The 16,633-nt window shown below is 38.0% G+C and overlaps 3 protein-coding genes across 3 annotated transcripts; 1 reads left to right on the top strand and 2 right to left on the bottom strand.

Annotated features, from left to right (window-relative positions):
* The first annotated feature begins 911 nt into the window (after nucleotides 1-911).
* Nucleotides 912-2,143, top strand: LOC122004424 (probable purine permease 11). The gene has a single exon (XM_042559315.1). The coding sequence runs from the start codon at nucleotides 912-914 to the stop codon at nucleotides 1,992-1,994; it is 1,083 nt and encodes a 360-aa protein (XP_042415249.1). The 3' UTR covers nucleotides 1,995-2,143.
* Nucleotides 2,144-2,167: 24 nt separating this feature from the next.
* Nucleotides 2,168-7,914, bottom strand: LOC122005971 (lipid droplet phospholipase 1-like). The gene is made up of 10 exons (XM_042561243.1): nucleotides 7,570-7,914; nucleotides 6,745-6,812; nucleotides 5,463-5,533; nucleotides 5,143-5,385; nucleotides 4,027-4,190; nucleotides 3,880-3,935; nucleotides 3,718-3,770; nucleotides 3,508-3,628; nucleotides 2,659-2,759; nucleotides 2,168-2,564 (listed from the first exon to the last, which is right to left on the bottom strand). The coding sequence occupies exons 1-10, from the start codon at nucleotides 7,731-7,733 to the stop codon at nucleotides 2,493-2,495; spliced, it is 1,113 nt and encodes a 370-aa protein (XP_042417177.1). The 5' UTR covers nucleotides 7,734-7,914; the 3' UTR covers nucleotides 2,168-2,492.
* Nucleotides 7,915-10,708: 2,794 nt separating this feature from the next.
* Nucleotides 10,709-11,643, bottom strand: LOC122004423 (zinc finger MYM-type protein 1-like). The gene is made up of 2 exons (XM_042559314.1): nucleotides 11,233-11,643; nucleotides 10,709-11,131 (listed from the first exon to the last, which is right to left on the bottom strand). Exons 1-2 carry the CDS (start codon nucleotides 11,641-11,643, stop codon nucleotides 10,709-10,711), a joined length of 834 nt encoding a protein of 277 aa, XP_042415248.1.
* Nucleotides 11,644-16,633: the final 4,990 nt, after the last annotated feature.

Here is a 16,633-nt window from a genome sequence, read left to right as displayed (position 1 = left end):
AACATACTCGCACCTTGAGGAGCCTGCACATCGCCTATTGAAGCACTATATAAAAGGGGGTTCATGTACCGGTGGAAATATGTGATATACATTATTTGTGCTTGTGTTCCCACTGTTACATCACTTTGCCATCTTTCTATTATTTCGGTGATTGACTTGAGCGTTGGAGAACCAACACCGGAGACTCCTTTCTTTATCCGGTACTAACGTTCTTTATATTATAGATCGGAGCATAGTCTTCACATAGTCAATTAAGGAGCCACATTTTTAGCTAGCCTTCTTTATCGTTTTTGGACCAGATCAATTAGATTAGAGAGTGAATTAAAAATTAGTCATTAAATTAGCAATCGACTTTAAAATCGAAGGTTAAGTAACGATTAAATCTAAAAATTGATCGGTAATTAGAGATCAAATTTATATACGATGGTTAAATATTAAATATTAGTAAACTTTAAACTTGATCGCTAAATTAATGATAAAATATAAAATTTTGATCAATTAAAAATATAATCACTAACTAAATTTAGCCATCAAGCAGCGACAGTGGCCGTCGCTTTTAGTGAGAGGTCGACTTTCAGAATCATTCAGATTCGAACTCTGATTTTACCAGCATCACTGATTCTCTCTTTATCTTTGCAAGGGCTGCTACCACTTTGTGATGTGAATGAATGGCTCACAAGCAGGGCCAAAAAACTCATGACTAAGGGATCAAGAGAAAGGTAGCTATAAGCTTGTAGGTATCTATCATGGTGTGCCGTGTGCCGTGTGCGTGAGTAAACCATGAGCTCACAGCCGACGGTTAGGTTCTTGGTTAGCCGGCAAAAGGCACGATGCTCGGGGAGGACATTGTCGGTTGCGTCTAGCAAAAAGCTAATTCGTCTTTCTCGACTATAAATTGGATTCGCATTGCCATGGCTCGCCCTCCTTCCAAGTTCGAAGAGATGGCGGCGGTGCTTCGGTGGAAATGGCAGATCATGGTGGCCGTCGCCACCTCCGTCATCATCGTGACCCATAGCGCCGGAACGCTCCTCGGCCGGCTCTACTTCGACGGAGGTGGCCGCAGCAAGTGGCTGGCGACCGTCGTCCAATCAGCGGGCGCCCCTCTCTGCCTCCCCCTCCTCTGCCTCCTTTCCCTCCGCGTCAAGTCGCCGCCGCCACCTTCCGCCGCCCGCCGCCGTGACATCGCCCTCATCTACCTCTCCCTCGGTTTCCTCATCTCCGCCTCCAACCTCATGTACTCCTACGCCCTCCTCTACCTCCCCGTCTCCACCTTCTCCCTCCTCTGCGCCACCCAGCTGGCCTTCAACGCCGTCTCCTCCTACTTCCTCAATGCCCACAGGTTCACCCCGCCCGTCCTCAACTCCGTCGCGCTGCTCACCTTCTCCGCCGTGCTCGTCGCCGTCGGATCCGAGTCCGACGCTTCGAACGCCTCCAGGTCAGAGCGGCGGCTGGGGGTGGCGCTGGCGCTGGCCGCCTCCGCGCTCTTCGCGCTCACGCTGTCCCTGATGGAGCTCTCGTTCGAGAGGGTGATAAAGGCGAGGACTTGGGCGGCCGCGGTGGAGATGGAGGTGTGGACTAGCACCGCGGCGACGGCGGCGGCTGTGGCAGGGCTGTGGGCCAGCGGGGAGTGGAGGCGGGTGGGGGAGGAGATGGAGCGGTTCCGGAGAGGGGGGAGGGCGGGGTACGTGATGGCGCTGGTGGGGACCGCGGCGGCGTGGCAACTCTATGCGGTGGGGCTAGTGGCGCTGGTGGAGGCGGCGTCGGCGCTGTTCGCCAACGTGACCTGCACGGTGGGGACCGCGCTGGTGCCGTTGGCGGCGGTGGCGGTCTTCGGCGACGAGATGGACGCGGCGAAGGCCGTGGCGATGGGGATCGCGTTTTGGGGCTTCGCGTCCTACGTCTACCAGCACTACCTCGATGAATCGAACTCCAAGAGGGGAGTGGACAGCTGCAACCGCGCCAATGGTTCGGACGCCCCTGATGCCTGTCCTTAATGACGTCATCTGGCTGCTATATGGCTAACTAATCCATAACAAAGAAAAACAAAAGGAAATGAAAAGAAAAAAAAAAGTATTTTGTGTGAAAATAAAGTTGAAAAAATATTTTAAATAATAGTGAAAATATGGGGAAAAAATATATGTAAGATTCCAAGTTGTCTGTCTAAATATTGAAATGAAAATTATGAATCATTCCAGTTCCATTCTGCTACGAGCAAAAAATGTCATCGCCAGTGGCTATACAACATGAGTATATTGAGTGCTAAGAAAAATAAACAGATTATACAAAGGATCGTATCGAAATATTACACAGTTGCCAGTGAAGAATATAGAAGAGATTCAAGTGATGGTAAGGCTCAATGATTCAAGTTGATTTGCTGCTACCTGTTCTTCATGTTCTTGTTGCTGCTCTTTGTTCCACCTTGTGTATCCAATGGATCCACTAGTGGATGATGATCAATGTATACCACCTGAAGAAGAATTCCTCTGCCTCCCTCAAGTGAGGAAGTGATCCATCATGTGTTGTATAACGTCTGTACCTTCCGAATGCGTGAATGGATCCTTAACCTGAAATTAATAGATTTTTTTTTAAAAAATGGAAATGTATGGAGATAGCGAGAAATAGGGACGAGGTAGTAGATGTGGTTCAGAGGTGGAGGACCTGAATGACACTGTGTGCAGCAAACCTTTGGATGCTGATGTTGTGGAAGCTTACATCGACTCTTTCCCAAGACAGCCGTGTGAGACCTGTTACTAGCTTTTCTGCAAGCAAAATAGTGCAATCCATATAGATGGATGAAAAGAAGAGTTAGAAGTTAAAAAGCAAAGTAGGCATTGTTAAACGAAAAGAAAAACTTTAGCCTTGTAGTTTCATGTTCTTATTAAATATGTTTAAATACTAAGAGAGTCTTCACCTAAGTCAAACTCTCACCTTTAATTATACCAAAAATTCTTAAATATGCATTTTGAGTTGGAATAAGCTCTCTTTTGGGCTTTAACAGACAATTTCATGGATGTATATGTTGATGGCAAATAATGATCAATGAAAATGAGGGCTCACAAGGTCCTTATTGTTTTTCAAAAAAGCAAATTGGCCATAGAAACAGCCTGAGAATACTTCTAACTAATTCGTATCGTTGGAATCTTTGCTATAGGCATCCCACTTATTTGCTTTTCCATTTTCTTTTGATGAAAAAGGAAAGGATAAACCCCAGTGATGAAGCTCAAATTGATCCTAAGACTTTTAAGCAGCACTGCCACTACCAGGGCCTTGTCGACATACCACTAGAATAACAGTTGAGACAGCTTGAAAAAGCATGATAATGGACAAGTTTATGGGAAATGTAGGGAAGTCACAAGCATGACTGGCAAATGAAGCTTTTAAAGACTGGTAGAGAATGCAAGCTTATCAGTGCTAACAAGTAAGATACTTAAAAGAAATTAACTGGAACTGACTCCTAAGTCCTAACACACAAAGTTTATTTAATCTACAGGATTAAATGATAAGTACCTTCAAGTACATCACAATCGCTGTCCGTAAGGGAATCACTAGTACACTTATCATTTCTGCTCCCTGCAGTATATTCTTCATGTACAATATGTGGGTATCTTTCACTCAATGGATCCTCCCACTGGAGAGAAGATTTAATAAAGCTAGTTAATAACTAAATGTTAATGGACAAAGTAACTCACTGAGAAATGATTGTTAAAGGGATGGTACTTTAGGCAACTCAGAGTTACGTCTAATAGAAGATGTTCTCCATCCTACTATATCTGAAATCACTTAGTTCAGGAAAATCACGTGATAATGAAATAAAATGTCTCAGACCATGATGATATGAAAATTGCATAGTTACATCCAAGAATTTTCAGCTCAGGATACGATCATAGCCAACATTTGAATAAGCCACCCGCCGTTTAAAAGCTTGGAGGGCAGACCTGTAGATGAAATATAATCATGCTACCAGGAATATGCATTGCAAAGTTAATGACATCGAAACAGATATGGCAAGGCGAAGAAAGGAAATACATAAAATGAAGATCATCACAATTCTCCACCATTCGTTGCAACAATGGAGGCTTTCCTTCGTCGCTATCAGTTAGAAAAAGATGCTTGCCAGTTCTTCTAAATATCCAGTGAATAACACAAGAAGCAACCTTTTCAATAGCAGTGAGCCCAAAAAGGAAAGGGACCTGAATGAAATTAATATGATACACTAAAAAGTCAAGATCAATGATAAAGTAATGTGAGATATACATTGCCAACTATGAGTGCCATTTCCAGCTTATACATAATACTTACAGAAAAGATGTCAGAACTTATATCATCTAAAATACTGGCAAAGTCATTAAGTCAACGAGGCAACATAAAGGACATTTCTCCCCCACCATAGAAAGACTTTGGAATCTTATCAAGAAGCCACATAGGAGTAGGGAGATAACTGAGTTTAGATGCTATCTTGCTTGTAGTTCTATGGTGCTTATCTCTTAAACCTATTTCGCATAATCACTGAAAACTTCTTACTGTGTGTCTGGGCTTCATATATATATATATATATATATATATATATAAAACACATTTTCTAGTATGAGAAAAGAAGAAAATGGATCGATCTATGGTGAGATGAGGTAATTACTGATTAGGGATTCAGGTAGTGAATCATTTGATGATGATGATACGTTTGGATTCTACTTAACTTGCAACTCAATGACAACTTTAAATGAAGGCATCTTAGATGGTCCTTGCACTATGCTATGGGCACTAACAAAAAAGATCCAGAAAAAATCACATTATTCGACATAATGTCTCTAAACATAGAAATTTGGTAGGTTTCTAAGATGCTGATTATATCCAATTACAGATACACACTTCATAACCTTGTAGAAGAATGCAGATACAATGGTTGCTAGACAAGAGAAGAGGACCATTCTTGAGTAATTTCTCCATGGTAGACTATAAAAAAAAATCAAAATAATTGGAACCATCAACATATTTTGTCTATTCACAACTGGTTTCCATTGTCATACCACTTTACCACTTTTTGATTGATAACCTTCAATCACAAAACAAGTTCAATTCACATATATCTCAAGAATTGAGAACGCATGAAAGTTCAAAAGTTGGGTAAATGTATGAAAAGTGGACCTGTTTATTTCCCCTAGAACCAAGATGAGGTGTAGCCACTGTGATGAAATTCATAGCTTCCAAACCACATATAGTACCACTTTGACTATCATCACGTACATCACACAGAGTGTCCTCCTGGGTTTTTCTTCTAGGAGGATTATATAATCTCCCAATTGCATAACGTGCAACTAATCCTCCAATTGAGTGTGCAACAAAAGAGATTTTCTGCAGATTTGGCGATTTCTTGATCACTCCAGTTACCTGTTTAAGTGTGTTAAGATAACATGGCATCAGAATTTGAAAAATTAATGGTTGCAAGAACCATGAGAGAAACTGACCTCTTCAGCTAATCGCTCACCCATGACATCAACACCATCTAATGTTAGTTTATTCATGTTTCTATCACTACCTACAAACAAAAAACAGATATGTGAATACATAGCCTGCGCATAAAACACAAGTAATTAATGCAAGTTTCCAGGATTTCAAGTGCATAGGGAACCATTCCACCTTGTCCGTACTTTCCACATAATTACAGTAATTTCTAATCATCAGATCATACTGTTCAAGCATGCTCCTTTATATTGACAGTTGTCTTTCAGACTGATCCTACCTTCCAATTGAGGAAGAAAGGTCAAATCAAATTTTCCAAGGAGAAAGGAAGGATAAACCCCATTAGAGAGATCATGCCCACTGAGCTAGTTGGCACCTCCATTAGGATATGGTTGACAAGGAAAATGTGTAATAAAAAAACAGATAACAACCATATCTAATATGTAGAAGAAGAAAACCATTATACCAAAATAATAGTCTTACAGGAGAACATAGAAAGAAGTTTTGCTAATTTCTAGGAAATTTCATTAATCTATAAAACGAGTAGTGTTTTTGAATTAATGATTATTAATAACTAGTATCAATTTGACCAAAGCAAACAATGTAAAAGTAATCAAATAAACCATTTCTTTGCAAATTAAGGCCACTTAAAAATATAATATCTACTTACCAGCATTTGCAAGGGACATGCAAAGCCACATTGTAATTTAAAAATATTACTGTTGTATGTATTCGAGGCCACATAAACTAATCTTATCATAAATTTGCAATGGCAGGAGGTAAGCATTGGGATCGCGCTCTCCTATTTTAAAATCTATATTACTTGCCATCCAACTGGTTAATAAGTAAAAGAAGTCATTTGTTTGCAAAAGTGTAAGCAGTTAGGAGAGGTGAAAAACTTCATCTACCAAGAGCTTCACTTTTTAGGCCTGAAAGTCAGGTTGATTCTTTGAAATTGAAATCACTGATTGGTTATTTAAGTCTGATTGGAGCTATGCATATGATCAGATATATGTTGGACTTTGGCCTATGATGGAAGACTACTATGCAGACATCATCTCATTTTGCAGAACAAGACATACGAGAGAAATGAAATTTAACTTTGACTCTCCTAATTTCTTCTTGGACTAGGATCCAAAAGTTAATGCTATCGCAAATTTTCTACAGCGCAGTTAACAATCAGAGATTGTGCAAAAAATGCACCTTTTTAACATCATTACATAGAAAATAAGATATATGAAGGATGGAAATTAAAATAAGCAGCAATATTGAAAGTAAATGACTTACAATGAACTATCACTTTATCCGGAAGTTCTGTAACAAACTGCTCAGCTGCAAACTTCCAGTCAGCAGGACTGCAACCAGTGGCATTAAATATTGGCTTAATAAAGAACAGAACTCTGAAGCACAGAGAATAAGAGAGAGTAGCTAGAAAGGGATGGTTACAGATGAAGTTAATAGTTCAGTTGAAAAGCGAAATCAACAATGACAATAACCATATATAATTCCAAATTAATAATTTTAGCAGTTTAAATGTAATTAATTTTCTGGCAACGTAATCTAGTCATTACTTAATTCTTTTAGACTACATAGTCCAAATAATTTATGGAATCCAACTAGATATGAATTTTGGAGCCTTGCAACAGCTCCTAATGCCAAATCATAAGTTTTTGCTCATAAAGTCCACCAGATCCAATTAGGTGCCATATCAAATTTCGATCTTAATTTTCTTTGCTTGGTATAGTTACTTTTCCCGATTCATGCACCAATGCATAAGAAAACTGGAGTACATAGGCCACAATTTTTTCTTAAAAAAAGCAGAGATTCCAACCTTAATTCTCCATCTACATATCTGAATACCCGAGAGAGTCGCATCAGCATGCCACTCAAGTTCAATAGGCATACAAAACAAACAATTTCAAGGATAAATTGCAACAAAAGTCACATCACAACAATTCATCCTGCCAACAGCACACGCCATTGCCCCCAAAAAAACCCGTTCTTCCCGGAAAACCACCATCAAATCCAGCCAAAATCCAAACAGAACCAACGATAAATCAAGCAACACAAACGGAGGACAATCCCAGCGGGATCAGGAAAGTAAACACCAACCTGCCGAGGATACCGTGGACCATCACGACAAGGTGATCCGCCGCCTCTGCCGCGGGGCCAGAAGAGCTCCGCACGTCGGTCCCGCCACCGACGCTCTCCTCCGCGCAAGCACCTCCTTTTCCGCTCCCGGCGTCCCCCATCCTCTCCGATCCCTCACTTCTCATGCGACCACAGCTAAATCGACACCGGAGACCATGAACAAATCAAAATTCCCGGAACATGGCAATCCAAAGAGAGGCCAAGAGGAGGAGAGAGAGACGAGTAGGTGGGAATTGGGGAGAAGCGAACGCGAAGGTAAAAGCAAATTTAAAAGAAAAAAAAAGGGAAAAAAAAATCAGAGAGAGAGAGAAGGAAGATAGGCGGCATTTATCGGTACAGCAGTCGGACTCGGCGCAGGGAACGTAACGGCCGTTACGTACGCGGAAGTCGCGACAGTTGTCACATCGTAACGCGTTAAGTGGACCGAGTCTGATTCCGATCCTTCGCTATAAACTAATATATCGCGTTTTCTGGTACATATCCGCTCTCGTGCGCCACCGCCTCCGAATTAGCAATGTGATTATGTGAACAATTAATTGGTAACGTTTTAAATAGAGACACGTCAGCGAAAACTTCAAGTGTGGAAATGTAAATGATGTTTATTTATGGACAATGTTGAAAACTTCACAATATCAAAATAAACTAAGTTATTTTGGGACGTCAAATATTTTTAACCAAAATTTCTTATAAATCTAACCACATCAAATAATTTATTCATGTCATTGGACTTTTATCCTACTAAATTATTTTATTTTAAATTTTATCCTTTACCCTTTTCATCTTTATGGATTGAGATAGGCCAAATCAAACTTTACATTGTTCAAGTTTGTTTGTAAGATGCCTAAGTCGACCTCAGTTAAATTGAACTTAAAATAAATTAAGATGTTGAAATGGTTATATAAATATAATTTGATTTTTTTTTATAAATTTGAACTTGATTTGTTTAGTTATTATCAAATTTTTAATTTAAAATTATTTAATTATTTGAAATTTTTATGTCTATAAGGTTGTTTAGTTGATTATTCAGCTTTATTTTTAGAGTCTATTTGTTGATTTACAATCTTATGTGTTTAGTTTAACACTTTAACAAGTTATTCAAATTTAGTTTATTTAATTAATCTGATACAGTATATATCGAAGAACTAATCTAAAACTCCTAACCCTCATGCCAACGTGAGACACATGCCCTCCATTTAATAATTACCAACCAAAGGCAACAAGGATTGAATAATGGAGCATGTTCATAAGATTGCAATAATATAATGGAATGATAAGGACTACAAAGGAGGTCATGCAATAGGATAACTTACAAAATACTTCTAAATTAATATAAAAAAATTTTCCCTATCGTTTGGATTTTATTATTAAAATGTCTGATAATTCATAATGATAAAAATACATATTTTAGCATTAGAGAGGAATAGTGAAATAATTCAGTCAGTGATTAAAAATAATGATAATTGAGCCTTGCAAGCAATTAATAAGGTGAGGGGCATTCATGACTTGTATAGTTGTGTAGGTCAGTGGTTATGCTTGTTGCTTTGAAGCAAACTGTTTAGGTACCGAAGCTCATGCTGCATTTAGACTTTGCGAACAACTTTCCACGTAATTTGTCGATAAGAATTTCAAGAATACGAAGAGAACAGGAACGAGTAAAGTTTGTACTTGGGATATGGTATGGAGATCGATCGGTTTGACTCTCGAATACTTAGCTCTATACTCTCCCATTGAACGATAAGAACTTTCAAAAGTTGAAGTAGTTCTTGCATGGGCAACTAATAGACAAGTTAGATGTGATCTTGCTTGCTACGTGGGGTCTTTGAAAGTGAAGGAACAAAGTGGTTTAGCAAAATTTTTTAATAAGAGGGGTCTCCATCTATGTCTCTCGTGATTTAAAGCTCTTCCACTTTTCCTTTACTGATCTTTAGCTCTCATCATAAATCACTTTTGATGACAATTTTTTTTTAAAAAATTTAGTTGTCTAGGCTAATCCTCGAGATGGAAGGTTTTTCCCTGGTCCACTTAAATGGTAAATTTGAAACAAAACTCATGCATATTCAACAGTCAATCTTTAAAATATTCAGATTCCATTTATTGTTCCTCAATTTGCCAAGATAATACTAAGCCAATGGTGATGATCATTCATTTTACAGGACCAGATACAGAAGTAGTACGTGTTTGTCATGGGGTGGCTTGAACGATCTGGGTGGCTTCTTGTCTTGGCCCTTTCTTTCCATGTCTATACATTTATCAGTTTCCTCTCATGTTTGATTCATTTAGCTCAAATAAATAGTCAAAATTATTTTCACCCATTTATGAATTGCTACACAATTTTATTTTGTTTAAGTTGTGATTTGAATTTACCTGATACACGAATCAAAGAAATGGTCATCTACCTTAATCGAGTAAAATCCAACACCTCCGGAATTAATCGAGCAAATCCAACACCTGTATTATAAAAAATAATAAAACTAATATCCTCCACAATTGCAGCAGCTGGAGAAAAAACGAAGAGGAAATATGATTAAACAAGTTGAAAATTTAGACGATCAACTTGACTAAGAATTGAACTAATATGATAAACAAATATTGGATTTCTTGATTAAGCAAAACAAAGTTGACCGAGTCACAAACACCCGACGGGAAGAAGCTGATTAAACACGTTGACCAACATAAAATTTTTGAGAATCAATCTAATATTTAGAGAGCGTTTGGTTTGTATTTTCCACACTGTTTTCTGTTTTCATTTTCTGAGAAAATGAAAAACGCATTTGGTTTGCGTTAGTGGCAGATCGAGGAATTTAATCATGGAGGGGCGGCCACGATCTAAGCGCAACGAATTTTTTTTTTGAATAGTTAATAACTTCTATGTATTAAAAAATATTTTAAAAGAACTTGGCATACTGCATACAGGAGAAAAAAGTACAATATTATGAAAAAAACTCGTACAATAATATTAAAATATTAAAGCAATCTACTAACAAATACGTGACAATTGCATTATTCGAGACTCCATGTTCTGAAAACGCTATAAAATTGGCTCATTGTCGACAGTATTAAAAACATCTTTCTCGATATAGACTACCAAACTATCATTCATTCATTCATCTCCAATCCTGTTTCGCAAATCTGTTTTGACAATATTCATTGCCGAAAACACTCTTTCAACGATTGCAGTAGCAACTGGAAGAAGTAAGGCTAGCTCAATCATCCGATAAACCAAAGGAAACACACGGTTCTTCATTGTTTCAATCATTTTCTTTGCAAGAGCTCCCAAATCTGAAATGCCTTCAAACCGTTCATCTGATCTGACGTCATCAATATATGTTTCAAGCTCTTGTTCAACCAACATATGCTCACTCCAAGAAAAATCATCCGTATAAAAATGAGCCAGACGCACTAATTTCTGTACATCAAATCTAGAGAACGAGTTCCTAGGATCAAGACATGACATATAAATCAACAAATCTGTAGTTGTTTCAGAGAAACGACTATCCATCTCCTGTAGAATAATATTGATAACCTACAATTTAAAAATCAAATAACAAAAGTAAAAATTAATAAATATGTTACTGTTTAAAAGAATTTAATTGACGGTAAACAAAAAAAGAATTATAAAGTTACCTCACAAAAGATTTCAACATGGTAGTAGAGATAAAAATTAACATTTTTTCCATCTCTCTTCAAACGACTACGGCTGTTGATGTTATCTGTCATATTAATTATTTCAATGGAATGAGTGTTACAAAACTTCTTCACATCCTTAAGTAAAATATCCCATCCAGAATCTCTCAACTTTTGCAATTTGCATTTCACATTATTGATCAAATGCATCACATTCACAATATTTTGATCTTTCTCTTGTAGAATGGTTGACAAATGATTTGTGATTGTCAATATACGTTTCATCAATAGTAGAATAAACACAAATTCATACCTCTCCATTCTTTCAACCAAAGTTCTACTTAAACCCTTAGAAGAACGATCACCATCATCAATTAAATTTTGAAGAACCTCTATAACAGATGGCCACATTTGTTCAATACGACATAAAGTTGAATGATGAGACCCCCATCGTGTATCTCCAGGTCTAGCTAGACTAGTTTCTTGGTTTAGTCTTCTACCAGAACTAATCTCTCATCTTTCAAGAAGTTTAACTTTTCTGTCATGTTCAAGTTGTCGAAGTTTGTCGGCCCTTTTGCAAGATGATGCAGATGTGTTCACAATCGAACCAACAATCCACATGAAATCACAAACATATTGATTTGCTTGAGCAACAGCTACAACCACTAGCTGGAGTTGATGAGCAAAACAATGAACATACAATGCATACGGATTTTCTTTCATTATCAGTGACTTTAAGCCATTAAATTCTCCAGACATATTTGAAGCACCATCATATCCTTGACCCCTCAATCTCGCCACTGACAAACCATACTTAGCAAATAAAGAGTCGATTGCCTCCTTCAAATAAGCAGCTGTAGTTGTTGCAACATGAACTACAGCCATAAATCGTTCAATCACCTCTCCATGTTTGTTTACATATCTAATAACAACTGCCATTTGCTCTTTCACTGAACAGTCACGAGCCTCATCAAGTAGTAAAGTGAACCACCTATCTCCAAGATAAACTAGAATAGCATTTGTGGTCTCAACTGCACAAGCATTCACCAATTGCTTTTGAATTTTTGGGGCAATCATTTGATTATTTCCAGGTGCATTCATTCCAACAACTGCCGCAACTTCTGGACACTCTGAGCTATACCATTTGAGCAATTCTAAAATATTTCCTCTATTGGATGATGTCGAAGACTCATCATGTCCCCGAAAAGGCAATCCTTGTAATTGTTGGTGCGGTTTGCACTAACGATTTAACCCAAGTTTTGATGAATGACAAATTAGGTTAAGTTAGCTTGTTGTTGTCTAAACACTCTGATCGAGTGTGCAGGAAAAGTCCAGACAGGTCGACGGGCTGACCAGATGTCTTGGCACGAAGCCCAGCTAGGTCGACGGGCTGACCGGACGCTTGGCGAGAAGTCCAGCTAGGTCGACGGGTTGACCGAATAGCTGGCGAGAAGTCCAGATGGGTCGAAGGGCTGACCGGACGTCTGACAAGTAAGTAAGGTAAGTCACTAGAGGGGAGTGACTGCGAGGACGCGTTCCCGGGAAGGGAACATTAGGCGTCGATCCGGCTTAGATCCATTTCGGATATCTAAGTCGAGATCGTGACTAGATTCCGGTCTCGGAAAGACGGAATCTAAGTCATAAGTCATACTCTGTTTTGCTAAGTCATACTTCTTATACTAAAACTCATAAACTGTGCTAACACTTTATTTTGCAGGATCTATTTGTCTCGGACTAACCTTGTTTTGCAGGAAAGTTGTTCGCTGGAAAAAGGTGGTCCGGGCGCCCTGGAGGCAAAAATTATCCTGACCGCGCGTCGCCACTTGGAGCTCGCTGGTTGGACTTGCCACGTCTCACCAGGGCTCCTGGAAGGGATCCAGGGCGCCCCGAGCTTCATATAAAAGATGGGGTGGAGGCAGAGATCAAAATCAACTCAGAACTCTTAGACTGCTTGCTCTGCTGCTCTATGCTCCAACGACGCCAACGAAGCTCCGACAATGTTCTCTTGTCCTTGTGGTTTTCTTTCTGTCGGTATAGCTTTGTTTTAATTTTCATTAGCATTCTTTGTACTGTCCTTTGTAATCATTATTTCGAATTGCTAGTGAATTGCCTAACGAAAGTGCTCACGGAGTACGGGCCTTCGAGTAGGAGTCGTCACAGGCTCCGAATGAAGTAAAAAATATTGTGTTCATCTGTCTAAGCTGTTTCATTTCCGCTGCGCTTAACTCTTTTATACTCGTTGTTTTTCGAATCGATATTCACCCCCCCTCTATCGACGTTTCACGATCCAACAAGTGGTATCAGAGCAGGTACCGCTCTGATTTGGTGCAACCACCAATCAGACAGGGGGTGAAAATATTTTTTTTTCTTCTTCGCTTAATTCTAAATTGATATTACTATTAATTTAGGAATTTTTTTCTTTCTTCTCGTTGCAATTAAATTTAAATTGGTGCAACACCAATTTAGATACAGCTATTATTTTTTTCCGCACTACTAATCCAAGACCAAGTCTTGGAATATTTTTTTTGTTATTTACTTGTGTGCAGCATGTCTCAACTAGAAGGATTTAGCAGAGTACGACCTCCCTTATTCAACGGGGATGACTTCTCGTACTGGAAGAAAAGAATGGAGGTTTACCTAAAGACAGACTACGATCAATGGTTCAGCATTATAAAGGCGTACCGAACTCCAGTCGACAACTCCGGAAATCCACTAGACCCAGAACAGTGGACTCCGGACATGAGGAAAAAGGCATCAACAGAAAACAAGGCAATCAACACGCTGCATTGCGGACTAACACGAGAAGAGCTGAATCGCGTCGGACCACATCAGAATGCTAAAGAATTGTGGGACAAACTGATTGAGTTGCACGAAGGAACAAGCGACGCGAAGGTAACAAAAAGAGACCTACTTTTAAATAAAATATTTAATATAAAAATACAGGAAGAGGAAACGACAAGTCAACTGCATGCAAGAATCAAGGACGTCCTCAACGGACTCCACGCGATAGGCCACCAGATGGAAAACAAAGATTTAATAAGGTACGCACTAAATGCTTTTCCTCGTAATAGCTTGTGGGCATCAATCGTAGATGCCTACAAAATTTCGAAAAATTTATCTAAGTTAAAATTAGACGAGTTTTTTTGTGAGTTAGAATTACATGAACAAACTAATGCTGGAGCCGAGAAAGGTATTGCTTTATTTGCAGGCTCATCCAAAGAAAAGAAGAACAAGCCTGAATCTGAAGAAGATTCTGATCATCGAAGACGAAGAACACCTGGTGAACCTGGTAAGAAAAATGTTCACGGGAGAAAAAGAAGCTTCAGAAGATCAACTCCTCAACTCCCAACAAAAGAGAACGTGACGTGCTGGATGCAACAAAGGGCACTACAAGAGCGAATGCCCAAATCTCAAAAAGAAAAAGGCCCTCAAAGCAACGTGGGACGACTCACTCGTGGACGAATCAGACGACAACGAACCAAAGCATACCAGCTACCTCGCACTGATGGCTTACAAAGCAGACTCGAAAGATGAATGGAAGACAGGTCGAACCCGAATCAAGCCACGAGTCCGTACTCGTTTCCGAAGGCCCGGATGAGGTACATTTTAATTTAAACAAAAAATTCTTTAAAATTATTTCTTGCTTAAATAGTAAGTTAATCAAAATAGAAAATGAAAACAAATCACTCCTTGAGGAAAATCAAGACCTCAAGGAACAAATAAAAAACTTAAATCCAACTCAAGATCTAATACTTGAAGAGAACTCATCATTAAAATCAAAAATTAATAACTTAAAAGAAATACTTGAAAAATTCACTACAAGATCAAAAAATCTAGACTTAATCCTGAACAATCAAAAAGCATGTTATAATAAAACCGGACTTGGATACAAGTCGAACTCAAATAAAACCTTTAAGTCATTAATAACCCAATACAAATCAACTAATCAAGCTTGGGTTCCGAAAGCGTGTTTGACCACGCAAGTAGGAATTAATCAATATTACATACCTAAAGAAAAAATATATTATATAAACTCGAATAAACTAAATCAAAAAGCAAAACACAAATCAAAGAAATCAAAATTTAAAAATATTAAAACTCAACAAAATATAAATTATCACTAAGTTAATTATAACTATAAAAGGAATCGACACAAACCTAAAACGAAAATTTAAATTAAAGGCCAATAATTCAGGGGGAGGCTCCAGAATAGCTGGCACCTCCAAAACTAACTTACCCGACAGGGTAACCTAAACAAACTAACCCGGCAGAGTAATTAGGATTAGTTAAAAAGAGATCAAGTTTAACTTGAATCATGGTACTGGTGAAATTTTTGGATGATAGTACGTTAGGGAAGCTTGGGCATCGCATGTCTAGAAAGATATGGTTTCGATCTGGTGCATTTGGCCAAGTGGAACTGACCGAAGCTACCCTTAAATGAATCCTAACTAGTTAGACCAAGATTTAGTACTAATCTCAGTGGATAGGACTATTCGGAAAACCTCGAAAGGTTGGTTACTTCTAATGACGTCCATGTGACTCACCAAGCTTAGAAGTTTATTCGAAGAATGCCTATTTGTAGAGACCAAAACTAAATCTGAATCTAACCCAAGTTAAACCAAACTCCATAATTAAAATCCAACCCATCTCACAAAATTATAGGATTCCCTGATTGAAAACTTAAATCAGGTGAGATGACTAAGGATCAAAATTAAATTTTGAATTTCAAAATAAATTATAATTAAAATTCGAATTTCAAATTTAAATTAAATTTTGAATTAAATTAATTAAATTAAAATTAAAATTAAATTAATCAAATTAAATTTCAAACTGAATTAGTTAAGTTAAATCTTGAACTAATCAAATTTTGAATTAAATAACTAAAATGAATTACGATTAAGTTATTTTTAATTTTAAAACCAAATTAACCTCAAAAAATTATTTTAAACTTTAAAATTATTTTTGGACAAAAATTATTTTAAACTATTTTAAAAATTATTTTAAAACCAAATTAACCTGAAAAACTATTTTTAAGACTAATCTTAAATCCTACTCATTATAGGAAACTAAGTGGATTTTGGACAGTGGTTGCTCCAAACACATGACTGGAGATCACACCAAGTTCACTCAACTCACCTACAAAAGCTTAGGAATAGTTGCCTTTGGAAACAACGACAAACTCAAGGTGATCGGAATAGTTAATATTGAACTAAAAATAGATTTCATAATTACAAATGTTCTACTTGTCGAGAATTTTAAATACAATCTCCTGAGTATAAGTCAATTGTGTGATACTAGGTATAAGGTTAAATTTCTATCCACAGAGTGTTTAATCAAACATCTAGATAATCCTACTATAAGCCTAAAAGGTTTTAGAAAAGACAACATCTATGCTATCAAC

The sequence above is a fragment of the Zingiber officinale genome, chromosome 7B (assembly GCF_018446385.1).
Source record: "Zingiber officinale cultivar Zhangliang chromosome 7B, Zo_v1.1, whole genome shotgun sequence".
Lineage (NCBI taxonomy): Eukaryota > Viridiplantae > Streptophyta > Magnoliopsida > Zingiberales > Zingiberaceae > Zingiber > Zingiber officinale.
Note: the sequence above shows the minus strand (reverse complement) of the source record. Positions and strands in the feature narration are given on the sequence as shown.